The following is a 25,259-nucleotide window of genomic DNA, read 5'->3' as shown; positions in this document are numbered from 1 at the left end:
CTAACAAATCCCTTTAATCCCAACACTAGGGAGGTAATGAAAGGCAGATCTCTGTGAGTTCAGCCCAGTCTGGTCCAGCCCGGTCTATGTAGGAAATTAAGTTGTTCAGCCGCAACGAGAAAGAGAGAGAGAGAGAGAGAGAGAGAGAGAGAGAGAGAGAGAGAGAGAGAGAGAGAGAACATGTCTAAAAAATTTATGGCTGGATATACTGATACATGCCTGTGATACTGGAGACACCTAGGTAGAAGGATCACTCAAGTCTAGGAATTCAGGGCTAGCCTGGGCAACATACTGAGGCAATGCTGCTAAAACAAAACCAAAAAGAAAAATTTCCAAGGCTGGGTGATGACAATGACATTCTTGGTGTTTGCCTTCCAGCATGAGGACCTGAATTTGGTCCCCAGAATCCACCTTAAACAGCTGGGCGTGGGGATGTGCCCTTACAACCTCAGAGTTGGGGAGTCAGAGACAGGAAGCCTTGGGAAGCACTGGACAGATAGTTTAGCCAGCTACAAGGCCAGCTGTAGGCCAGTGAGAGACCCCCAACTTACAAAGTAGCATGGGGACTGGCACGATGACTCAGCATCTTGCCTGACAATCTGAGTTAGATCCCTGGGTTCTACACATGCAGAAAACTGACTTCTGCAAGTTTTCCTCTGAGCACAACATGCACTGTGACATGCAGCACCAACACAAATACATACACTACATAGTAAACTACACACACACACACACACACACACACACACACACACACACACACACACAAGGTTCCCCCTGAAAGGTCTTTGTACTGGTCAGTAAGCTGTATCCACTAAACCTTTGAGTGTACAAGGTCACAAGGGGCCGGCCAGGCATGGCTAGCTGTCGTATATGGAACTGTCACCAGAGGCAGCTTGACAAGGCCAACTTCTGCAAGTGTCACTGAGACCTTAGACCTGCTCTGGTCTAAGTATAATATGTATTCAAAATTGAAGTTGAAGCCACATAAGACAAAGTTCACTACAGCTGTTTACAGTGTGCCCTTGAAGGCCACCCTGGTGAATCAGAGGCTAGTAGTCATGTTACCGTGGTATCCCCAGCAGGCGCCCTGGTGGAGTTAGTAGCACCCATTCTCAGGACCTCAAGTCTAGATGGTGGGCCAGGAGAGGCTTGCCTTGTTTCTATGGTACTTCGGTCTGGCCCAGGTTGGGAAGGGATGCTCTTTTTTTTTTTTTTTTTTTTTGGTTTTTCGAGACAGGGTTTCTCTGTGTAGCCCTGGCTGTCCTGGAACTCACTTTGTAGAACAGGCTGGTCTCAAACTCAGAAATCCGCCTGCCTCTGCCTCCCGAGTGCTGGGATTAAAGGCCTGCGCCACCATGCCCAGCTGGGAAGGGACGTTCTTGGGAGTGTTCCAACAGTAAGTGGCCATGTTCTCTTGCACACCAGGAGCAGTCGAGTCGGGTGATGGCCAGAGATTTTCCACGGTGGACATGGCAGTGTTGGGCGGGGTGCTAGGTGCACTTCTGTTGCTGGCCCTCATCTGCTTGGTCATCCTTATCCATAAGCACTACCGACATCGGTTCGCTTGTTGCTCTGGGAAGGCTTCGGTAAGGGCCTTTGGTTGGGTACTGGGTTAGGTACAGTAGAAAGGGGAACTCAGGGCTGAGGAGTCACAGAAAAGGGACATGGAGGGATGCATGGGAACAGCTGGGGAAAACAGGGCTTTACTAGGGTAGGCTAGGATGGGTGTTCTGAGACCAAGAGGTAGTGGGGTGGGGGAGCCAAGCGGTGGGAGTCATATCACTGCTGCTGATGCCTTTGTCCTTACTCCACCTTTAGGAGCCACAGCCGAGTGGCTATGACAACCTGACCTTCCTCCCAGACCACAAGGCCAGGTGGTCACCCACCCCCAACCGGAAGCCAGAGCTGAGCCCCGAGCCTGCCCAGCCGCCCCTCCGGCCTCCTAGCCCCATGTCTTCCAGTCCTACGCCCCCCAGCTCCATGCCTCCTAGCCCTCAGCCCAAAGCTTCCGGGTCTCCTAAGACAGTCCAGGCTGGGGACAGTCCTTCAGCCGTGAGGTCTATCCTGACTAAGGAGAGGCGGCCGGAGGGGGAAGGCGGCTACAAGGCCGTGTGGTTCGGCAAGGACATCGGGGCGGAGGCTGACGTGGTGGTCCTCAACGAGCCCACCGCCGACGTGGACAGCGCCAGTGCCTCGGGAAGTGAGGGCAGCGATGATGATGATGATGACCCTGACCAGAAGAAGAGTCTCCGCCTTGGCGCAGATGCTGACAACACTTACATCTAGCTCAGCCCACCCCCCACCCCCCAACTCTCCACCCCAAGCCACTTCCCTTTCCTCTGCTGATTAAAGTAGCACTTTCGAATTCCAGAGTCTTAAGGCGGGTGTGTGGGAACGAGTGCCATGGGTGTGAGCGCCCAGCTGCGGGCTTCCGGGGAGGCTAACCACAGGAAAGTTCCCACTGTAGCTAAGAGGAAAGAGGGAGGTCCTCGCTAGAGAGCTCCAGCTCCTTGCCCAAGATGGACAGCTTCACGTGAGGGAGGGGAAGAAGCCAAAACCATCCACTCCACATGCCGGTTCATTTGGGAGAGGTGGTGTTTGGGACCTTCCTGAGGGTCACAGCCCATTTCAAAGATCTGGCTGGAAGTGGTGGCTCACATAATCCCTGTATTTGTGAGGCAGAGGCAGGCAGATCTGAGTTTGAGGTTAACCTGGTCTCCACAGTGAGTTCCAGGGAAGACAAACCAATGTAGAGGGAACCTTTCTGAGGAAAAAAGAAAAAGGAAGGCTGCTTTGGCAATGAACAGGGCACTCTGCCCCACACAGGAAGTTTAGACATGAGAAATAGGAAGTTATAGGTCATATAAGTGAATGGAGGAAAACCAGGGCTATGGAAGTTTCACACAGTGTGCACACCACAATCTGGGCTTCTTCCTGAACAGCAGTCATGGTATGCTTTCTAATGAAAAGTGACCCCGAATTCCTTTCCAAAGTATTTGAATACTTTTATTTTTTTTTTAAGAAAAGATTTAGTAGCCAGGTGTGGTGGCACATGCCTTTAATCCTAGCAATTGGGAGGCAGAGGCAGGCGGATTTCTGAGTTCCAGGCCAGCCTGGTCTACAAAGTGAGTTCCAGGTTAGCCAAAGCTACACAGAGAAACCCTGTCTCAAAAAACAAAAACAACAACAACAAAAAGATTTATTTATTTTATCTATATAAGTACATTATAACCGTCTTCAGACACACCAGAAGAGGGTATCAGATCCCATTACAGATGGTTGTGAGTCACCATGTGGTTGCTGGGAATTGAACTCAGGACCTCTGGCAAAGCAGTCAGTGCTCTTAACTGCTGAGCCGAATACTTTTAAATAACCAGTTTTATGCATTTATACATACAATGTATCTTCTGACTTTCATTTCGGCTGGTGATTTTCATGCCCCTGTCTCCGTTGTCATTTTCTTTCTCCCTTGTTGGAATCTTTCTTAACAAGTCCCTTTCCTACTTTTCCGTCTTCTCAGTATCCCCCTGAGTTTAACTAGTTTCTAGTTAAATTTTTTGTTTGTTTTGCTGTTTTTTAAAATTTACTTTTATTTTATGTGTATCAGTGTATGATATGTATGATCTACATGCATATCTATGTGATAGTGTCAAATTTTGGAGTCACAGTTGTGAGCTGCCATGTGGGTGCTGGGATTTGAACCCCAGTTGTCTAGAAAGAGCAGTTAGTGCCCCTAACCACTAAGCTATTTCTTAGTTCTAGCTTCTTGACCCAGCTGGAACAAGGACAATTTAATCACTGAATAAAGGCTACCCTCTTCCCTAAAGGTGAATTCCTAGCAGTGGGGGAGGGGCACTCCCCTCCCCCACCTATGATGAAATGTTACTGGGACTACTTTTGTGGTGGTCATGTGCCGTGAGTTCAAGGGCGGAATGGCTATGCCGTGCTCAGAGACATGTTTTGCTGTACATCTCTCCATCCTCGGGCATTCATTCTTTGTACCCCACCTTGGGAGATGTTCCCTGAGCCTCGGAGGGGCTGATAGAGATGTCTCCAGCATGGCTTATTCTTTGCTCTTGGGTCAGTTACAGGAATCTTTCTACCCACTGCAATAAGAAGCTTCTCTGGCTAGGCATGGTAGGTGGCACACGCCTTTAATCCCAGCACTTGGGAGGCAGAGGCAGGCAGATTTCTGAGTTTGAGGCCAGCCTGGTCTACAGAGTGAGTTCCAGGACAGTCAGGGCTACACAGAGAAACCCTGTCTCAAAAAACAAAAACAAAACAAAAGATTCTCTGAAGAAGGATGGACACAACCCTTGACTATGGAGATATATTATATATTGACTATGGAGATATATTATATATATTATATTATATTATATATATTTAGTTGTGTGCCAGAAGGGGGCATCAGGTCCCATTAAAAATGGTTGCGAGCCACCGTATGGTTGCTGGGAATTGAACTGAGGACTTCTGGAAGAGCAGCCAGGGTTCTTAACTACTGAGCTGCCTCTCCAGCTTCCAGGGTCTTACTTTTAACACAGGTTGGCCCCAATCCTTCTGCTTCAACCTCTGCCCAGATGGTATAATCTTAATCTGTACCATTCTCAGTGTTAAGCCAAACTGCACCATAGCCTCTCTTTAGACTCCACTTTCTAAGACTTTTCAGCGAGCTAAACAAAACAAACAAACAAAACCTACTGATGGTTGTTGTGGGTATCCCCGCCTTGTCCCGATGTGCTTTCCGGAAGAGGTACTGGGGAAAGACCTTTCCCACACTTCCACCAGGGGGCTTACCCTGGCAGATAGACCTCCACCTACCATTTTTACTGTCCTCCAAGACGTGACTGTTCTGTCCAAAGCAGGGTCAGCCTCTCTCATTGAATCTACAAAGGACCTGGGAGACTGAATCCGAGAGCGGAGTGCTACAGACTAGTGACACCCTAGTGACGTCTGGAGTCCTTAGGCCACACCCTGCCGCGCTCCGCTCCGCCCCCGACCGAAGTATATAAAAGCACTGACACCCTTCTTCTCACTGAAATAAAACCGTCCCGGCGGCTCCGGTACCAGGTATGTGGGACTCTTGGGCCACTCGGGGAGGGAGGTGAGCTAGTGCCACGGGGGAAATTCTTGTCCCCTCTACAGAGTAGTGAGCCATCGGTGAAGGACAGTGAAAAGAAGCTCGGGGAAACAGGAGGGCAGACGTCCCGGCAGGATTTGCAATTGGGTCTACAGGGGTTGGGATCTGAGTAAGGGTCGGGGGTGGAGGTCGAGGATTGCACTGGTAGGCACGGAGACAGCGGGAAGCCGGCAGCTACCACGCGCTGTTTAGACTGTTTAGGTTTCATTTTCCTGAGATTCAGTTTCATTTTACTCGCCTGGGCCCTCCCCTTTTGCTCAATGTGTCTTTGCAGGGTCCAGCCTGTGACAGCCCATCCAGGCCCGGACGCTGGAATAACACCTGTGACATCACGTGTGCGCTCCCGCTACATCTGTAGTCACATTTACAGCCACCTTGGCCGAGGAATCTACACCGAGGTTCCGAACCTAGGTGGCTACAAGTTCTCAAACCTCATCTGTGACCCTCAACACCCGAATACCTGGGTCACACTTGTGAAACTTAAATTCCCACCTGTTAGCAACACTCGTAACGTTTAAAACACATTTATGAAACTTGGTCACACTATCTGTGGCTACAACCTAAAACCATAGAGGCATCCAAGGGGTCTTGTTTGTAATAGCTGACTGCTCCTGTGACTACAAGTCATCACAGAGTAGTAGCACCTACTTTGATTCTCCCAGACTGCCTGTGTAGAAGGAGCAATGGCTGAAGTGAGGTGAGAACATGTCTACCCTGGTTGTATTGGGTCCTGTATCCCTTGTATTAGCCCTAATCCTAGCGTGGCTGCCCTGCCTGCAGGGGGGTCCAGAGAGTGCTGTTTGGAGACTGGCTATTGGGTGAGGTCAGTAGCGGCCAGTACGAGGGGCTGCAGTGGCTGAACGAGGCTCACACAGTCTTCCGTGTACCCTGGAAGCATTTCGGTCGTAGGGATCTGGATGAAGCAGATGCACACATCTTCAAGGTGGTACCCAGTCCTCTGCCCTCTTTATAATCTGCCAGAACTCCTGAGGAATCCAGCCTCAACCCATGCTCTCTCTTCTTCAGGCCTGGGCTGTGGCCCGAGGGAGGTGGCCACCTAGTGGAGTTAACCTGCCACCCCCAGAGGCTGAGGCTGCTGAGCGAAGAGAGCGAAGAGGCTGGAAGACCAACTTCCGCTGCGCACTCCGCAGCACAGGGCGTTTTATCTTGCGCCAAGACAATTCAGGGGATCCGGCTGATCCACACAAGGTGTATGAACTTAGCCCGGAGCTTGGGTCTACCGGTAAGCAGTGCCACAGGGATGGGCCAGGGAGGTGCATGGCCTCTGTCATTTTGGTGGTTTCAATGGTTTGATTTGTGGTTTTTGAAACTAGTTGTAGATTCAGTTCCTCTCCTTCCAAAGTGCATGTGGAGGGGGGGGGGCACACTTCCTCCTAAGTCAGAGCCTTGGGCTGAGTGGGGTACCTGGTGGTTTGGGAGCAGAGGGCATGAGAAATAGAGAGTTTTTGGAACTGCTCGGGTATCATAACCAAATCGCCTATCAGCCTCAGATCCAAATCTCCCCTCCCCCTCTCCTTCAGTGGGCCCAGCCATGGAAACTAGGGAAGTGACCCTCGGCAATGCCCTGCCCACACAGGTACAGTCTGGTTCATCCTTCCTAGGTGTGGGGGATTGGCAGCTGCCTGCCACTATGCTGTGTATTGCAGGGTGTGTCCCCAGGATCATTCCTGGCAAGAGGAAATGCTGGGCTCCAAACCCCAAGCCCTCTGCTTTCTAGTGATGCTGGGGACCTCTTGCTTCAGGTTCTGCAGTACAGCCACATCCTGGAATCTGAGTCTGGGGCAGACTCCGTCCCACCACAGGCTCCTGGTGAGAGACAGCAACTGTTACAGAGCTGGAGCTAAGCTAGAGAACCCCCATCTGCCCAAGGCTGTAAGAGGGAGGACAACAGAGTCCTTGCTGGGAGGAGAAAAGATAAGAATGCTAAAATGACAGGGGTGGGAAGCTGGGGTAAGATGGACAGGCAGCTCCAATTTGCCCTCAGGCCAGGAGCAAGAACATGTTTCCGAGGAACCCTATGCAGCATGGCAGGTGGAAGCTGTCCCCAGCCCCAGGCTTCAACAGCCAGCTCTCAAGATGGGTGAGGCTCCTGTGGGTTAGGGCTGAGGCGCTAGCCTGGCTCTTCCTACTACACACCTAGCCTCCCAGGCAGAAAACTGCCCCACTGACCCCTCATACCTGCACCTCAGTGGGAGGTGAATGGGTCCTTGGCAGGGGGCATGGGACAAAAGGCTCCACCCAAACCTACCACTCACAGCTTGGTCTATACACAGAGCACAACCTTGGGTTCCTGGATGTGACCATCATGTACAAGGGCCGCACAGTGCTACAGGCAATGGTGGGGCACCCCAGATGCGTGTTCCTGTATAACCCGATGGCCCCAGCAGTAAGAACTTCAGAGCCCCAGCCGGTGATTTTCCCCAGCCCCGCTGAGCTCCCAGATCAGAAGCAGCTGCACTACACAGAGACTCTTCTACAGCATGTGTCTCCCGGCCTTCAGCTGGAGCTCCGGGGACCATCACTGTGGGCCCTGCGTATGGGCAAGTGCAAGGTGTACTGGGAGGTGGGCAGCCCTATGGGCACTACCGACCCCTCCACCCCACCCCAGCTGCTGGAGCGCAACTGCCACACCCCCATCTTTGACTTCAGCACTTTCTTCCGAGGTCAGTGAGGTGTCTCTGGCTGGGGTGCTGTCCTCTGGGGCCTGGAGTCTTTCTTAACCTGCTCACCAGAGCTATCTCCTTAACAGAACTGGAGGAGTTCCAGGCTCGGAGGAGGCAAGGATCACCACACTACACCATCTACCTGGGTTTTGGGCAAGACTTGTCAGCAGGGAGGCCCAAGGAGAAGAGCCTGATCCTGGTGAAGGTAGAGCCCGGGTGGGCCAAGGGAAGGTATGGGCTGCTGGGTAAGAGCCCTAACACGTGTCCTTTCCGCAGCTGGAACCATGGGTATGCAAGGCATACCTAGAGGGCGTACAGCGTGAGGGTGCGTCCTCCCTGGACAGCAGCAGTCTCGGCCTGTGCTTGTCTAGCACCAATAGTCTCTACGAAGACATCGAACACTTCCTCATGGACCTGGGTCAGTGGCCTTGATTCTGAACCCCAGCTCCCAATAAATATTTCAGAATCAGTGCTACCCTGGGTCAGGTCTACTCCTTGCTGTATATTATCTCTAGTGGACCTCGTGGAGTCCCTTGAAAGAAGGTGACCCCCAGTCCCTACACACCAGGCCTCCTTTGCAGCACTCACTTTCACAATCAAGAGCTGGTTAGCAGAGCTCTTACTGGGTACAAACACTCTTAAGACAGGAATCGGGAACACACTCCCGGTGCCAGGTATACTTGGGAAGGTGGGGCCTGTGTGTGCCTAAGCCTCTGAGACCCACAGCACTGTGTCCGGTCTCCTGACAGGAGCACAAAGCAACTAGAGGAAGAGAGCTGCTAAGCAGAGACTGTCCTGCATGACCATCCTGCGGGAATGCTGGCAGCTGGCTGTGTAGCAGATACAGACGCTTCCCACTGAGCCATCAGGCTTTCTGAAACCAAAAACACTTCACCTTCTAAGCACCAGTCCATAGAAAAGTTTCTAAACATAAGCCATTTTTGATAAATTAAAACACAATGGAAACAATGTATCTATAATATACATATAAAAAGTCCAGTTTTCAATTATAAGCAAGACAGGTGCAGACAGGTATCATGAGAACCTCAGAGGCAGGAGTGCTGGCAGCCCCATTTCTTTCCCGCTGGGGATGCCTCCCCAGACAGTGGCTAGCCTCAGGTCTCAGCACCCTGAGTGGGTGGCTCCTCTCCACCTTCAGTCTTCTTGTGCCTGCGCATATGCCTGTATTTGTCCACATAGGCCTTCACCAGGTTGGCCACCTTTACAGGGTTGATTTCGCCACTCTTGCTGTGGCAGATCTGAAGGAAGAACACATGATTCTGAGTGCTCTCTCGACCTGTCACAAAGATCAACTCAACCAGGCTTCCTTGTCCTGACCATCTCAAGTAGTGCCTTTGGTCTTGTTAAGGGAGCTTGTATGCCCGCCCCACACACACATCTGTAATTACACGTCACAGAGCTGCTAAGGTTTGTCTTCCTGTGTCAGAGGTCAGAAAAAAGCTAGAACTTGTTCCTATAGAAAAACCTTCCCATCTCTCAGAGACTTAGTTCCTCCAAAGATCCAAAGAAATTGGGTGGATTGAGGACATCTGAAATTCCTCATCTATTATTTTAGTTTTAATGAGCATTGTCTGAGAGGCACTTTGTAGTAGCTGGCTGACTTCATACTTACAGACCCAGGAGTCCATGCAAACTAGAAATGGCAGCTATCTGACACATACAGATTTAGCTATTCCATGTCACAATGTGTCACTTGCAACCTCAGAGTTGCCAAAAAGGCATGTGTGTCTGCCTGCAGCCTACCTTCTGCACTGCTTTGCGCAGTATGTCCTTGTACTCCTCCTTGGTCACTTCTCTCTTCTGGTAGAAGGGTTTAATGGCCAGCTTCACCTCCTCCACAGCCCGTTCTTGCATGTGCAGCTTCTTCATGTACTAGGAGTGAGGAGGACATGTGTGACCCTGTGGCAAGATGGCCAAAACTGACCTGTGGGCCCATTGGTGAGAAGCCAGGAGTTCTGGGATATTCATTTGCCAAAGAACACTAAAGACAATGGGCTGGCTGCTCTCTTACCACCCTGACCAAGTCCACAGGCCTGGATACTATACCTAAAATCAGGCCCAAATAAGACAGGGGCTGTAGAAGGACAGGCAGCATCACTCACCTCCTCCTTTTTGGTCTTCTCAGCAGGTGTTTTGGGAGTAGCAGTCCCTTCTTCTGAGTTGTTGGTGGTTGGAACAGCTAGCTCTGAGACTGTAGCTGGTATTGTGGGCACTGGTGCCAGGCTCTGTGCTGTACCGCAGCCTGCTAGGGGAAGGGTCCCCTGCAGTATCAACTGGACTGAGGGCTGGCTGACCAGTGCATAGGGCAGGATGCTTGAGGGCTGAGCCAAGGGTGGTGGCATGTTGGGGCTGTAAACCTGGGCAAGAATACCCCCTGCTGAGTGTAGAGTCCCAACAGCTGGCAGCCCTTCTGCCCTGGGAGCACCAGGGGGCTGTATAGAAAGGAAGTAGCACCATGAGGTCTAAGCCCTGGGCAGGGCAGCCCAAAAAGCCCAGCACAAGGACCATGTCCCTCTAGCCCAGCACCCACCTGAGAGGGATCTGCATCAGGTAACCCAGACTCCTGGAGCACGTGGATGGGAGGGGGCAGCTCGGAGAATGGTGCCTGCTGAAATCCTATGAGGGCCCTGTCCTCTGCATCCCAGTCTCCTTCCTGGGGCCTCTGGGGCCTCTGAAGTGGTGTCCCTGAGGACCCAACAGACAGGGAGTGTGGATGCCTTGTGGTCAACCCTGGCCAAAACATTTTCAGAGAACAGCAGTGGGGACCAAGGCCAGGCTGCAGATGTGTCTATTAGAAGCTGTACTTGGTTAGGGGCCCCAAAATTGTCAGGAGAGGCTCTTAGGGAGGCTGCCCCTCTGCCTCATGCCTGCTCTACACCCCTGACCCACAAGGACAACCACCACCAGGGTCCCAGCCAGGGGCAGGACAAACTCACTTGGATCTCTGTCCAGGGCTGGGGGGCTGCGCTCTGCTTCCTGCAGGTTCCAGGTGACTCTCTTCACCAGGGTGCGGGATCGTAGCAGTGGGGCCTGGGCCATAGCATCCCTGGGCCTGACTGCTTCCCATCCACTCGCACTCAGCACCGGACCGTCCTTTGTCATGGGCATCACAGCTGGGGCGCTGGGAGTTGTAGTGGTGGTCTCTACAGTGTCTTGCCTGAGCAGACTCTGGTCTGACGGGGCCAATGCCTGGGGTACAGGCTTTGAGATATCTTCACTGTGAATCGGTAACACCTCCCTTTGGATGGTAGGTAAAGTACTATCTTGTGGAAGGCTGGCTGGAGGCAATATGGGATTTGGTGGGAAGTCTCTCTCAGGGGAGGAGTCTGTACTCTCAGGAGAAGGAGGTGAGCTCATGTCATCGAGCTGGATGAAGATAGCTTCATTTGAAAAATCCTCAAAGACATGGCCTGCCTCCACAGAATCACCATAGTCCAGGTCCTCAGGCACACATGCAACTGGTTCTGTCAGGACAGGAGGGACTTCTGGAGGGTTCAGGTCAGCCACAACCACCTCTGGCAGGACACTTACTACCTCTGGCAGGACACTTACTTCTGAAACTGGAGGCTTGGCAGAGTGGTCTACATCCTGCCTTGACTCCTCCTGTGTAGCAGGGACTGGGGAAACCTCCCTCACAGGCCCCTTTTTCTCTGGGGAATGGGGACGCTTCTCACGGGAATGTGGCCTTCGTGGCCTATGCTCCAAGCTAGGCGACCGAGATCGCCACCTCCTCCTCTCCCGGGACCGGGTCACACTCTCCTTCTTGTCCATTCGCTCTCGGCTCCTCTCCCGATGTTTGTGTCTCCGGTCCCTCTCCAGACTGCTGTGTGGTGAGCAGTCCCTGCCACGAGACCTGGACCCCGAATGCCGCCTCTTCCGTCTTCTACTCTCATGGTACTCACAGGAAGAACTGCCAGGACTCCCTGAGCGAGACCTGGACTTCCTCCAGCACCTGCCATGACCCCAGGAACCCCGCCTATGCTCCCTGTCTCTGTCATCTCTGTCCTTCCTCCTCTTTGCTCTGTCCTGGCTGCTGGCGCGGTCACTGGAAGACCTCCGGCTCTTAGTCTTGGCTCTGTGCCTCTTGGTGTGTTCCTCAGCAACTGGAGATACTGAGCGTGAAGTCCTGTCCCTGGAGCCAGAACGAGTGCTGGAGCGTGTCCTCTGGTGCTCTCTGGCAACCTTTTTTTTCTTCTTCTTCGTTTTCTTCCTACTTCGGGAGCTGGAGGTGGAGCGGGAACGGGATGAGGCCCTGAACTCCACAATTCTGTGGGTGGTTATCTGTGGAGCATCTAGGCTTGGTGGAACACCTGGCTCCTCAACAGTCACACATGTCACTGTCCGTTCCTCAGAGCCAAAGAAGGGAGTACAGGACACTTCATCCTCATCATCCCAAGGGTCTGGTGGGGATGGCCTCTGTGTTCGGGCTGTGGAGCCCTGAATCTCTGTAGGATCTATTTCCCCTAGTCCCTCTTGCTCCAAATCAGAGGTTCCCTCAGCAGGTCCCTTGCCAAGTATGCCAGATACAGGCTCACTAGGGGGTTGGGGCTCGGGTCCCATCTCAGTCTCAAAGATGCTTTCTACCCTGTAGGAGGTAACGCAGCGCACAGTCTGGAAGGCTGGGGCCTTTGGGCTGTTGATGGAGATAGTTCTTGTGATCTCAGAGGGCAGGAGGCCTGGACCAAGACTCTCTGGGCTGCTGCTAGGGGGGCTAGAGTCCGAGCCAGTGGGGTCAAATGGGTCATAGATTTCACTTTTGAGTTGTTTCGGCTTCTTGATGGAGAAGAGGGGTGAAGGGTTCTCCTTCCTCTGCACCTTGCTATCTACTGGCCGGAATGTGTTACAGAAACCAGGGCTAGACAGCTGGCTACAATGTGCAGTGTTCCCAGGGATGTTGATCCTGAAACTTTCAAAGCTAGACCCAATACCCTTTCCTCTTGAGGGCCCTAGAGGGGCTAGACTACCATGGGAGCTGGGCGCAGGAGGTCGAGAACCACTTGTGTGTGAGCCAGTCTCCTGGGGACCCCTGCTGCTGGGCTCATTGTCAACTCGTCCTGGCTGCCCAGGGCCTTCCCTGCCAGTCAGGCGGCTGATGCAAGTGCTAGGGAGCTCGACAATCTGCCTGCTGGCTGGGGCCTGGTCCTGCGTGCTATTACTGCCATCCCTATGAAGCTTTGGTATCCTGGGTAGCTTGGAGAAATCAGGTCTCCTGGGCCCTGTTCTTGGAGGAAGCCCAGAAGCTGTATTTTTAGATGGAAAGCTAGAATGAGTCACGATCTTAGCTGAGGCAGAACCAACCCGTACATTGGAGCCATTGAGTCGGGGGCTGCTGCTGTGTGTCCGGCTGGGCCTGTTCGCATCTGAAAGGGTCCCAGACAGACCTGAGCGAGGGGTCAGTAAGGGGTCTGACCTCACAGGTGTCTGCACTATGCGGGCAGGGAGACAGCGCAGAGCTGTTCTATCCCCACAGCTCAGCCCTGAGTTTGGTTGTCTGTCTCCCAGGAGTCCACCAGATGCGCTCTCTGAGGGTAGTGTCCCAGGCTGCGGGTTGTCTCTGAGCCTGGACTCTTCTCTGGATTGAGTCACAGAACTTCGCTGAAGAGAAACAGGAGCTAGAAAACAGAAGTCAGATAGCAACCCTTCCCACCTCCTGTAACGAGTTCAATGACATGTGAAGTGTGGTCAGAACAGACCCTTAAACTACTCTGTTTCTAGAGTGGACACTAGTAGTCCCTCCACAGCACAACAGCAATGTTACAGGTCAGCTGTCCCACTGCCTGCCTGTGATACTATAAATGCCCCCCTGGCATGTTCTTTCTCTTTTCAAACATGACCATGGTTCAAATGTGTCCCATCCAGTGTGACAGACAAGAAGCTGCAGATGGAGGCACTGTCCACCCTCGACCATGATGGTTCATGGGGCACTGTGCACTAAGCACCTGAACTGCCCCAGAGATGGCACACTCACTCACCTATGCAGGCCTTGGCACACTCACTCACCTATGCAGGCCTTGGCACACTCACTCACCTATGCAGGCCTTGGCACACTCANATGCAGGCCTTGGCACACTCACTCACCTATGCAGGCCTTGGCACACTCACCTATGCAGGCCTTGGCACACTCACTCACCTATGCAGGCCTTGGCATACTCACTTACCTATGCAGGCCTTGGCACACTCACTCACCTATGCAGGCCTTGGCATACTCACTTACCTATGCAGGCCTTGGCACACTCACTTACCTATGCAGGCCTTGGCACACTCACTTACCTATGCAGGCCCTGGAAGACCCTGACGGGACTGATACTGGTTATGTTCTTAGCAATGTTGCCCCCAATTCAGGGCAAAGTCTGAGAACCCCTCCTACTCATCTGTTTCTAGGACTGTGAGTTTACATTCCCAAGTCCATGAGGAAGGACAGCAACCCCATGGGTGCTCACCTGCCCTCTTGGCGCTGAGAGAGCCATCCCGGTGTATGACAACATCAGCACTGCTCATCATCAGGAGGCTCTGGCCAGACAGGATGCTTCCCAACAGGTCAGGAACGGGGGCCTCCTCCACACTGGGCTCTGGGGCCACAGAAGGAAGCTGCCTCCTATAGACAGACCAGAGAGTGGTTCTGCTAGCTTGGTTCCTCTGTATTCCCAGCCATGAGCCGTATCATGGGGATCAAGCGTGTGGAGAGATCACCTATAACACATGTAAGCCCTACTCTACCACTAGGCATGAGCTGGCAGTGAAGTTACCTCTACCTGTTAGACACTGTAGACCAGGACTGCTGCCTCACCCAAGGACCCTTTCCCTTTTAGAGACTAAGGCCAGTATGGCTAGTAGATGTGCTACTTGACTACTTGATCCTGAGACAATTAGCTTTGACTTAGCACTCAAGCCAACCTCAACTTAAGCACATCGCACCAAGAGTAGCAGCTCAGCCACATCACCAAGGGCCATATGGAAAGGATAAGTGATTTAGCCCAGTGCTCTCACCACCCCAGATGGCCCTGCTGCCCACATACCTAGAGAGCCCCATGGCGACAGGTCTGGCCACAGGCTGGTGAGACTGCAGAGCTGAGCGGGACAGCACTCTCCTCTTGGCACTCAGAGGGGAAGGCAGATCTGCAGACTGTTCTTCATTGCTGGAGGGGACACATGGCAAGGGGACACTGACAGAGCAGACCTGTGACCCCAACATGGTGCCACATGCAGCCTAACCACCTCAGAGGATGAGCTGGGACACTGGGAGAGTCAGCACTGCAATTACCTGTCAAAAGGGTCCAGCTCATAGGGATCTCCAAACAGTGACAGAGAAGCTGCTCCAATATCTGCCCTCATCAGCCCAAGAGAGGGGTCCACGGGCTTGTACACTGATGGCATGCTGGTGCCACGGACAGGCCTGCGGAGGCCTAGTGTTCGTGCAATTCGAGAACGAGCTGTGACTTCATTCTGAACCAAAGTGACAGGAAAAAAATTAAATTAATGACTTTTAACACTACTATGGTTGTAATCATTCCCAAGATACTAAAATCAAAGGACTACATGCCACTTCCTCTAAATTTTGAGTAAGGATTGAACAGAGCCAACACCCTCAGCTGGGACCTCTCCCCAAGGAGTGTATCTCTCTACACTTTCACCATGGCCCACAGTCCCACATGTTCTACTAGGGGGAAAGGGAACCACAGTAATTGCAAGGGAGAAAGTGAGCTCACTTTGGAATCTAGAATGGTCTAGAACTTTCTAGAAACTAGGAAGGATGAACTGACATTGCCAGACCCTTAGGCCTCAGAGCACCATGTGAGTGCTAATGACCCCTAAATCCAAGAACATTATCATCTATTGAACTTGCCCATAAATTTAATCATTGCCACAAGAATCTGTTCTGGCCGTCCAGAACAAATGTTCTAACTTCTAAATATTTAAACACATCTTTAAATTACAAACATACACTAAGAAACATATTTATTAGGCCCTTGGTCTTGTGAAGGTTCTATGCCCCAGTATAGGGGAGACGGTGGGTTAGGGAGCAGGGGCAGGGAGGAGGAGATAGGGGTTTTTTGGAGGAGAAACCAGGAAAGGGGTTAACATTTGAAATGTAAGTAAAGAAAATATCTAATTAAAAAAAAAAAAAAAACATATTTATCAGGCAATGGGTAACAAGTATATATGCATATAAAACACATGGGCAAGTGTGTGTGTGTGTGTGTGTGTGTGTGTGTGTGTGTGTGTGTGCGTGCGTGCGTGTGTGTGTGTTCTCCCCACCCCCAGCATCCTAGGTCTATAAGTACCAAATATGCCTTATGGCAGCAGGGCTGAGTGAGAACACAGCACCTGATATGGACACACTGGACACAGCCTTCTCATTTACAGGAGGTGCCTTAAGACAGACAGTGGCTATCTGGCCCTGGGGGCTTTAACTCAGCCTATGCACATCTGCTCCTAGCACAGGGCTGAGAGCCCCTTGACTTAGCCAGCCCTCTGAGGCCTGCTGGCCTTCCCTCTCTGCCACTACATTTCAGGGGTCATCATACATAATTCTTAACATACCCTACTCCAGAGGACCTAAAAGCATACCTACCCACCTCTGAGCTGCAGAAAAACAGCCCCCTGGACACTTCCCGTGGCAGGGTCATACAGGGGAGCAAGACTGGCTTATCTGGACACCTGTGCTATGTCCTCACCTTCAGCTTCCTCCCTTTTGTTTTCCTCACACGGTGCTGACGTTTCTTGGTTCTCGTACTCCCATTCTTACTTTTCACAGATGACCTGGACCGAGTTTTCCTTCTTCCCAGAACTTTCTTTCGTCTCCCTAAAAAGACAACAGTGACCATCTGTGACTCGGAACTGCGGGGCCTTTTCTGACTAGGGTGACCAGGTCCTCTGAGTTCTGTTGGAGCAGAGCTTAGGAAGCTAGGGAGAGGGTCTGGGTACCTCAGGACTGTGTGCTGGATGAATTTTACATACAACACACACAGATGACCTTGGAGGACAGAAGTGGGCATCAGCTGCCCTGGCACTAGAGTTATAGGTTGCTGTGAGCTGTCCAATGTGGGTACTGGGAACTGAACTCAGGTCCTCTTGGAACACCAGCAAACACTTCTCTCCAACTGAGCTATCTCTTCAGCCCCTGATCTTGAGACAAGAGTCTGGTCTTCTGTAACCCATGACAGACAGCACAGTCCATAACTATGGATGACCTTGAGACAAGAGTCTGGTCTTCTGTAGCCTGTGACAGACGGCACAATCCATAGCTACGGATGACCTTGGACTCTTGAGCTTTTCACCTCTGCTTCACCAGCGCTGTATGGCTGGCTTGCCTAATTATTGCTTTATTTTGTTTTGTTTTGTTTGAGACAGGGTTTCTTTGTGTAGCTGTGGCTATCCTGGAATTCACTCTGTAGCGCAGGCTGGCCTCGAACTCAGATCTACCTGCCTCTGCCTCCTGAGTGCTGGGATTGCAGGCCTGTGACATCACCACCTGGTGCTACTTTTTAATTTTATTTACTTTTTTATAAAGGACTTCTTGTTTTTTACTTTCTTTCAAGATTTTTATTTTATGTGTATTGTTTCGTATGTCCATGTGAGGGTGTCAGCCCCTTGGAAATGAAGTTCCAGACAGTTGTGAGCTGCCACGTGGGTGCTGGAAATTGAACCTGAGTTCTCTGGTAAACCAGTCAGTGATCTTAACCACACAGCCATTTTTCCAACCCCTATTTATTTTTGCTTAATTGTCTAAGTCTGTAGCTGGTCTGGAACTCATGGAAATTCTTCTACTTCAGCTTCTCAAGGGTTACTGCTGTGGGCACATGTCTCACAACATTTTTTTTTTTTTTTTTTACTATTTTCTTTTCTTTTACGTGCATGTACCTACTTTGACTACATAGGTGCAATACCGACACATTCAGAAGAGGGTGCTGGAGCCCTAGAACTGGAGTAACAGACGGTTATGAGCAGCCATGTGGGTTCAGAGAACCAACCCCAGGTCCTCTGCAAGAGCAACAAGTGCTCATAACCTTACTCAGCCTTTCCAGCACTCTCATTTTAATTTTTAAAAAGGAATTTACTTTTGTGTGTGTGCACATGTTGGAAAATCAGAGGACAACTTGCAGGAATTGGCTATTTCCTTCCACCATGTGATCCGGAGATCGTAACCAGGGCATCAGGCTTGTTAGCAAGAGTCGCTCTCTATCTGCTAAGATATCACCCACTGTTGTTTTTGAGACACTCTCATTGTATAGTGGAGAAAATGACCTTGAACCCCTGATCCTCCTGCCTTTCCCTGGAAACACTGATTACAGATTTGTGCCAACTTGTCTTGCAGTCTGGGCTACAAGCACTGCCTTGGCTTGGATTTTTTAAAAAAGGTTTATTTATTTATTTGTTTGTTTGTTTGTTTATTTTATGTATGTGAGTTCAGTCTCTCTTCAGACACACCAGAAGAGGGCATCAGATCCCATTACAGATGGTTATGAGCCACCAGGTAATTGCTGGGAATTGAACTCAGGACCTCAGGAAGAATAGTCAGTGCTCTTAAGTGCTCTTAACTGCTGAGCCATCTGTCTAGCCTGGCTTAAGATTTTTTTTTTTTTAACCAGAGAAATAAACCTGTAATATTTTAAAGTAATGTGTTCTTGGGGGAAAGGGGATAATCCAAATAGCAATGAAAAGATGGGGTTCTACCTCCCTGAGTAATTAATTTTTAGAACCGTTGCATAAATTATATAAACACAAAAACAAAACACATGAAAACCAAGAGCTGAAGACAACAATGGCCATAACAATGAATGGTCAAATAGAAAGCTCCCCTAAAGACTGGAAGACAAACAAGCACTCTGAAACCTTCTGGAGATAAACACTTTTAAACAGAAACCAGCTGCTAAAGGACCTGTGTGTGTGCTTTTGTCTAAGCCACCATCAAATGTACTGTCATGACTCTTCATTCTAGGATTCTGATAAGCTAGGACTGAACTCACCAGGATATGGCGTGGTGTAAAGGGAATAACAGGTAATTAGCAGCTCCGTTATTTTGAGCTCCTGCTGGCCCTGCAAACTACACGGCTACATGTGGGAGCAAACTAGGCAGATATCTTCTGCAGAAGCCCCAGGAAGCAGAGAGCACCAAGCCCCTCCTCCTTGGTTGTCCTTTTTATAGCTCCTATAATCCATGATCAACCATACTGAAAATACCAAGTGGGAAATTGAAGAAGAAAACAACTCATAAAATTGAAACTGTACTGTTTAGAATAATGTGATAAAACTTTCTGGCATACAGCTTAAGCACACAATCTGTAGATAACAGCAAAGTGAAGGTTGCTTTTTCACATGGGCCAGATCCCTAGGAACAGCAAAGAGAAGGGATCTTAATTCAAATAAGCATTCTCATTTTTAATTTGAGACAGGTTCTCATTTGTAGCCCAGGCTAGACTCCAACTCCCAATGTAGCTAAGGATGACCTTGTGCTCCAGACCCTCCTGCGTCCACCCCTGCTTGTATTGGGATTACAAGCATATATCACAGACTTTAAATAAAGGAACCTAGCCTCCAGGGACCTGAGACAGATAGAGTATGATATGAATTCAAGGCTACCCTGGGTCACAAAGAGAAAATCAGTTTTTATAAAAGGGAGAGAGGTTGGAGACATGGCTCACTCAGAAGTTAAGAGCACTGGCTGCTCTTCCAGAGATCCCAGATTCAATTCCCAGTCCCCACATGGAAGCTCAGAACTGTCTATAACTCCTGTTCCAGGAGATCTGACTCCCTCACACATGCAAGCAAAACACCAGTGTACATAAATTAATTAATTAAAAAGGGGAGGGGGAGGAAGAAAGAAAGGGAGGGGAGAAGGGAACAAGTTCACAGAAACAAAACTGAAACTGGAGCTGGAGAGATGGCTCAGTGCTAAAAAGCACTGGTTGCTCTGGCAGAGGACCCATGTTAGGTTCCCAGAATCCACATAGAGCTCACAACTGTCTGCAACTCTAGTTCTGTCTGTATCATCTTCTGCTGGCCTCTGTAGGCATGAAGCTCATATGTACACAAACATACAGACAGGTAAAACACTCATACATCTAAAATAAGTCTTTAAGGAGGTGTGCAGTGCCTGACTGTATGTCCATAATGGGTTGAAACAGACTCCAACCTCTGATCAAATGAGGACAGCAATATTACACAATTGATGAAGCACAGGAGTTGTTAACAACGAGCACTGAGAAGCAGGTTGTGAGGTTAAGAGCAGGAAACACAGATGTACAATGTAAGAAGTGAAACCTGTCCTTCAACCTCAGCTGCAGGCTGAGACCTTATGAAGGGTTATGTCGATGACCTAGACAATGACCAATTGCTTGCTCACAACACAGATCTCAGCTTTGACTTCTAAACTCTGCTTTTAGTGAAAAGAAGGGCTTCCTGAAGAAGATTCTACAGATACATATACCACACCAATCTACTACAACCCTAGCATGTGCATGGCCTCAGCACCTATACCTTAGAGCTTTACATCACCTTAAGGATCCTGACACATACGTAGCCTCTGGTGAGCAGAATCTGAAACCCAGCTGCCACAAGTGCTGCTGAGAATGCAGACTATACACGGGATAGTGCCTGAGTTGGAAAATTTAACACTTTTTCTAAGTTAAACATAAGATATCTAACCTCTTGCTTCCTCCATATTGCCAAGAAAAAAAAAAAAAAAACAACTGCTCACAAAATGAACTGCATGAATGTAGTTTCCAGCAGCTTTATTCTTTTTAAATGTATTATTTGTTGATAATTTCATACATGCATACAACATTTTGATAAAATTAACACCCATTCCTCCTAGATCCAATCCTCATTGCCCACCCCCTCCCAACTTAATGATTTCTTTTACTTTTTTTAAATAAATCACCACATCTAATTTGTGCTTCATAGATATAGGGCCATGCACTGGAGCAGTTGATCTCCTAGAGGCCATGCCTTTAAAGAAAACTGATCTTCCTTCCCCCAGAAGCCATCTATTGTCATTAGTTCCTAAGCTAAGGACCAGGGATGGTGAATCTCAGGGATGGTGATATAGTTCAGTTTGTTTGTTTGTAAACATTTGTTTTAAGTTTGAAATGAGGTCTCAGTATGTAGACCGGTGCACTGACTGGTTTTGTGTGTCAAATTGAAAAAGAAGCTTCAGTTGAGGAAATGCCTCCATGAGATCCAGCTGTCAGGCATTTTCTCAATTAGTGAACAAGGGGGAGGGCCCATTGTGAGTGGTGCCATCCCTGGGCCGGTAGGCTTGGGTTCTATAAGAAAGCAGGCTGAGCAAGCCAGGGGAAGCCAGTAAGTAACATCCCTCCATGGCCTCTGCATCAGCTCCTGCTTCCTGACCTGCTTGAGTTCCAGTCCTGACTTTCTTTGGTGATCAACAGCAATGTGGAAAGTATAATCTGAATAAACCCTTTCCTCCCCAACTTGCTTCTTGGTCACGATGTTTGTGCAGGAATACAAACCCTAAGACAACCAAGCTGTCCTCAAATTCCTAGAGATCCACTTGCCTCCGTTTCCTAAATGCTGGGACCAAAGGCATGTGCCACCACACATAGCTTCTCCTTAGGAGATGCAATCCAGAAATAACCCAAATGATCATCATGTAAGAAGTCAACAAACTGGCACATTAATAGACCCTTTGATAATGGAAAATACACATCACACATGTTCTAAAGACTTTGTGGGGGCTGGTGAGATGGCTCAGCGGTTAAGAGCACTGAGTTCAATTTGCAGCAACCACATGGTGGTTCACAATCATCTGTAATGGGATCTGATGCCCTCTTCTGGTGTGTCCGAAGATAGCTACAGTGTAAATAAATCTTTAAAAAAACAAAACAAATAGCTGGGCATGGTGGCGCATGCTTTTAATCCCAGCACTTGGGAGGCAGAGGCAGGCAGATTTCTGAGTTCCGAGACAGCCTGGTCTACAAAGTGAGTTCCAGGACAGCCAGGACTATACAGAGAAACCCTGTCTCGAAAAACAAAACAAAACAAAACAAAAATCCCTCTGTGGTAGCAAATGTGGTAGAGACTTCCACTGGATCTTGTGGGAACCCAGACTGATAATGATGAAAAATCACACCATGAGTGCTGGATGTCAAACCTGTAACTATGCACTTACAGTGGGTGCACCCACTTTACTGTGCATAGATGTCAATAAAGTAAATTAATAGTGTGTGTGTGTGTGTGTGTGTGTGTGTGTATGCGCACTCGTGCACTCCACATACACAGCCTATCAAGAATAACTCGAACAGCTAGTTCTAACAGTGGATTCCAGGGGTCCTACTTGGGTTATCAAGCTTGGTGGCAAGCATCTGATAAGCCATTTTGCCAGCCCAATAAGGTATATTTTTAAGAGGCTATAGATTAATTATGACCCCCCTGGGCAGAGAGGAATCCCTAACTCCACAGAGTTGCATCTACTAGGCACATCAAACACTAATCTAAAGGAGAAGGTTGGGTCACTAAGATCAGGATGCAGAGGTCGTCTCAGGGTTCTAGGTCCCTTCTATAATGTGTCAACAGTATTTGCTATAGCTTACACTAGCTCCAGGTATTTATACACTTAGGAAATGCAGCAGCCATATCAACAGCAAATATTGTCTCAACCAGGGAATGACAACACATCTGTATCAAACAGTCCAGATGTGCTTCTTTCTCCCTAATGGTCTCTAACTAGGTTTAGATGAGCTTGAGTATAGAACCCAAAATGTGAAAGGTGTATGATTCTTCTGGCTGAAAGTTGCATGAATAATCAGAAATGACCACATATATGGACTCCAGAACAGAGCTGATGGTGAGAGGCAAGCCCATGATGTCAGCTTACCTGCCTTCCTTTTCCGTTTTGCAGGGACACGAGGTGTCAAGGGACGCTGGTATACAGCAGTGCTCAGCCCAGTGGCGACAGCCTCAATAGTTTCATCCAGCAGAGAAGACATGAGGTACCTTGGCACATGCTGCATACAAGGGACAGCACCACTCAGTGGGTGACCACCCTTTCCACGGATGGAACACTGAGCCGGGCCACGTGAGTAGATCCTGTCAGTGCATACTCCCTTTCAGATCCCTGAATATGGCGCAAACTGACCAGAGAAGCCAGAATAGTTTAAGACTGGAACTACCTCCCAACCAACAGTGGACAGCATGACCACAAGGAAAGTTGTTCGTTGCAGAGTTCTAGAAGGGAGGAGCAGGGCAAGAATGGACTAGAGGGCTCAGCCACTATCAAGGAGCAAATGGAGGTCCAAGCAGGAAGGAAGTGGGCAGGTGGGAGCCAGGAGCAGATCCCCAGGTGAGGCAGGCATGTGATGATGAGGGCCTAGCAGGGAATAGGGAATGAGCCAGCAGATAGAAAACAAAGGAGTGAGAAATAGCAGCCCCCAACACTATCCTGCATCCAGGGCACAAAGTCAAAGAGAGACAGCAAGCATGAGCTGAGACTCAAGTGCAAAACTGGAGGTTACAGAGACGGGCATAGGACAGAAGATAGTTCCCAGTCCATTAACCTATTTGGAACTTGAACCATGATGTCACTATATTGACCACGGGAATATGACTTCATAGAAAGAACTTTTAAGCTCCCTCAGTACCCAGAATAGGGGCCATGGTCATCTAATGTTGAGTGCCAGGAGCCAGGCATGAGGAAAATAATCTCTTGTGCCTGGAAGGGGTGAAGAGCCAACATTGCCTTTTCACACTAGAGAATATTTCCCAAATCATCATCCCATCTATCAAAGCGTTAGAGAAGGCAGTCCCACTGGTCCTGTTGGACATAGGTGAAACAAAGTACCTTCAATAGACTCACCTACTCTCTTGCAGATTAACCACATGCATGCAAGGCCTGCCATGTGACAATGCTATGGGCCCTTTACTGCCAGTGGTATCTCTTCAATTCAGTTCCCAAGCCCAGAGACCACGCTGTTTAGACCCAGCCACTTACCTGGACCCTTCTGGCAGAGGAGATCCGGTTCCGGTTCACAGTTGCCCTCACTCTCTCACTCTGCCGTGTCCTAGCGATGGCCCGGGTCCTCCCTACTCGAGGCCGAAGCCTGCTTGTAGTAGGTACTACATCAGCCAGTAGCAAGGAGACTTCCTCATCGCTCACAGGAGCTGCATCTTGGAAGAGAGCCGTAGGCTGCTGGGTCATGTACACTACATATCACAAGCTTTTCCCAGTTAGCCTTAAAAACTGAAAGCCCCATACTGACAACCTTTCGTGGCCTCCAAAGGTTAAACTCCTCCAGCTCCTACCAAGAAATTCAAAGAAAGCCCTCTCCCTGATTCAAGATCTCCCCACATAACATTTTCTACAAGGTCCTTCTTTAAAACTGACGATAGGAAAAACCCAAGTGCTCTGCAGGAAAGGACAGCACATTACCATGAGTGGGATCAACACCAGGGACTGCACACTCTGGGCAGAACCATTCATCCACAGGCACCTCCTGGAGAGGAGGGTCCAAACATTCCATGTGGTACCTATGGGAACAACAGTTCAGTGCCAGTCTTAGCCTTGGACCTCAAGTCTCACAAGAAACCGCATGCAAAGACTATTTTAAATAGTCTAGTTTGCAATGTATCCTGCCAATGGCTGATCACTTCCAATGTTATGGGGTCCTCAGGCTAATCTGTCCTGCCTCTAATCCTCACTCCCAAGGTGGGTCACAGAAACTCTAATCTCCTCTTTGACCAATGTATCTGACAATAGATGACTAAGTAACCCTTAGAACACAGAGAGTGTCCTAAGGGGCTGGGGAAAAAACACTTGCCTAGCAAAAGTCCTGTCCCATGCTGGCAGAGAGATCGTCTTATTATCCTGTCCAATTGCATTTCAGTCCAACTGGCCATGCTTCAATCATACCATGCCATCAGTCTCCTTCAAGACCACCAAGGACAGGGCATGGAGAGTGTTAAAGAGATGAGCGAGAGGTTCCTGAAGAGGGCGACCCAAGAAGCCCTGCACCCAGTCCCTAGCTTATTCTAGGCTTTTCTCTATATATATCCTTTGTTTTGTTTTGTTTTGTTTTGTTTTGAGTCAGGGTCTCACTGTGTACTTGGCTAGCCAGGAACTCACTATGTAGGATAGACTGGCCTTGAATTCATAGTGTTGGGATTAAAGATGTAAACTAGTATGTTCTGTCTCGGGTCTTATTTTTAAATTCTTCCCATCAAGCTTTCCAGGAATAAACTTTGGGGAGAGCTGTGCTGGCATTTTCTACCTTTCTTCTTTTTCTTTAAAAAAAAAAAAAAGTATTATGAGCTTGGAGCCAGGCAAGCATGCACCTTTAATTCCAGAACTTGAACTCTGTTAGTTTAAGGCCAGACTGGTCTACAGAGCTAGTTCCAAGGCTACATAAACCCTGTCTCAAAAAACAAAAATAAAAAATAAAGCTGGGCAGTGGTGG

At 49.5% G+C, this 25,259-nt stretch overlaps 3 protein-coding genes across 12 annotated transcripts in view; 2 read left to right on the top strand and 1 right to left on the bottom strand.

Moving 5' to 3' along the window:
• Window positions 1-2,368, top strand: part of Cdhr5 (cadherin related family member 5) — an 8,270-nt gene extending 5,902 nt beyond the window's left edge. The window contains exons 13-14 of the mRNA XM_021215447.1: window positions 1,429-1,589; window positions 1,822-2,368. Coding sequence (XP_021071106.1) covers window positions 1,429-1,589; window positions 1,822-2,289 — 629 coding nt within the window. The 3' untranslated portion in view covers window positions 2,290-2,368. The remainder of the gene's footprint in view (window positions 1-1,428; window positions 1,590-1,821) is intronic.
• A 2,619-nt stretch (window positions 2,369-4,987) lies between these two features.
• On the top strand, window positions 4,988-8,295 carry Irf7 (interferon regulatory factor 7). Of its 2 annotated transcripts, XM_021215050.2 has the most exons (10): window positions 4,988-5,073; window positions 5,418-5,840; window positions 5,924-6,086; window positions 6,170-6,386; window positions 6,685-6,740; window positions 6,907-6,973; window positions 7,149-7,244; window positions 7,438-7,827; window positions 7,914-8,032; window positions 8,104-8,295. In XM_021215050.2, exons 2-10 carry the CDS (start codon window positions 5,827-5,829, stop codon window positions 8,257-8,259), a joined length of 1,278 nt encoding a protein of 425 aa, XP_021070709.1. In that variant the 5' UTR covers window positions 4,988-5,073; window positions 5,418-5,826; the 3' UTR covers window positions 8,260-8,295. The 2 variants fall into 2 exon arrangements, with proteins under 2 accessions (XP_021070709.1, XP_029398184.1); XM_029542324.1 differs by lacking the exon at window positions 7,149-7,244.
• Window positions 8,296-8,744: 449 nt separating this feature from the next.
• Phrf1 (PHD and ring finger domains 1) overlaps window positions 8,745-25,259 on the bottom strand; it is a 34,192-nt gene continuing 17,677 nt past the window's right edge. For 4 of the 9 annotated variants that reach the window (XM_029539096.1, XM_029539101.1, XM_029539118.1 and 1 more), the window contains 12 exons: window positions 24,236-24,333; window positions 23,798-23,973; window positions 22,685-22,814; window positions 16,524-16,651; window positions 15,110-15,291; window positions 14,865-14,984; window positions 14,289-14,443; window positions 10,785-13,460; window positions 10,379-10,578; window positions 9,951-10,280; window positions 9,592-9,720; window positions 8,745-9,086 (listed from right to left, as the gene is read on the bottom strand). In XM_029539096.1, coding sequence (XP_029394956.1) covers window positions 8,943-9,086; window positions 9,592-9,720; window positions 9,951-10,280; window positions 10,379-10,578; window positions 10,785-13,460; window positions 14,289-14,443; window positions 14,865-14,984; window positions 15,110-15,291; window positions 16,524-16,651; window positions 22,685-22,814; window positions 23,798-23,973; window positions 24,236-24,333 — 4,468 coding nt within the window. In that variant the 3' untranslated portion in view covers window positions 8,745-8,942. Of the gene's footprint in view, window positions 9,087-9,591; window positions 9,721-9,950; window positions 10,281-10,378; window positions 10,579-10,784; window positions 13,461-14,288; window positions 14,444-14,864; window positions 14,985-15,109; window positions 15,292-16,523; window positions 16,652-22,684; window positions 22,815-23,797; window positions 23,974-24,235; window positions 24,334-25,259 lie in introns of those variants that run through there. The other 5 variants (XM_029539113.1, XM_029539116.1, XM_029539110.1 and 2 more) reach the window with 4 other exon arrangements.

The sequence above is a fragment of the Mus pahari genome, chromosome 1 (genome assembly GCF_900095145.1).
Source record: "Mus pahari chromosome 1, PAHARI_EIJ_v1.1, whole genome shotgun sequence".
NCBI classification, from domain to species: Eukaryota; Metazoa; Chordata; class Mammalia; order Rodentia; family Muridae; genus Mus; species Mus pahari.
Note: the sequence above shows the minus strand (reverse complement) of the source record. Positions and strands in the feature narration are given on the sequence as shown.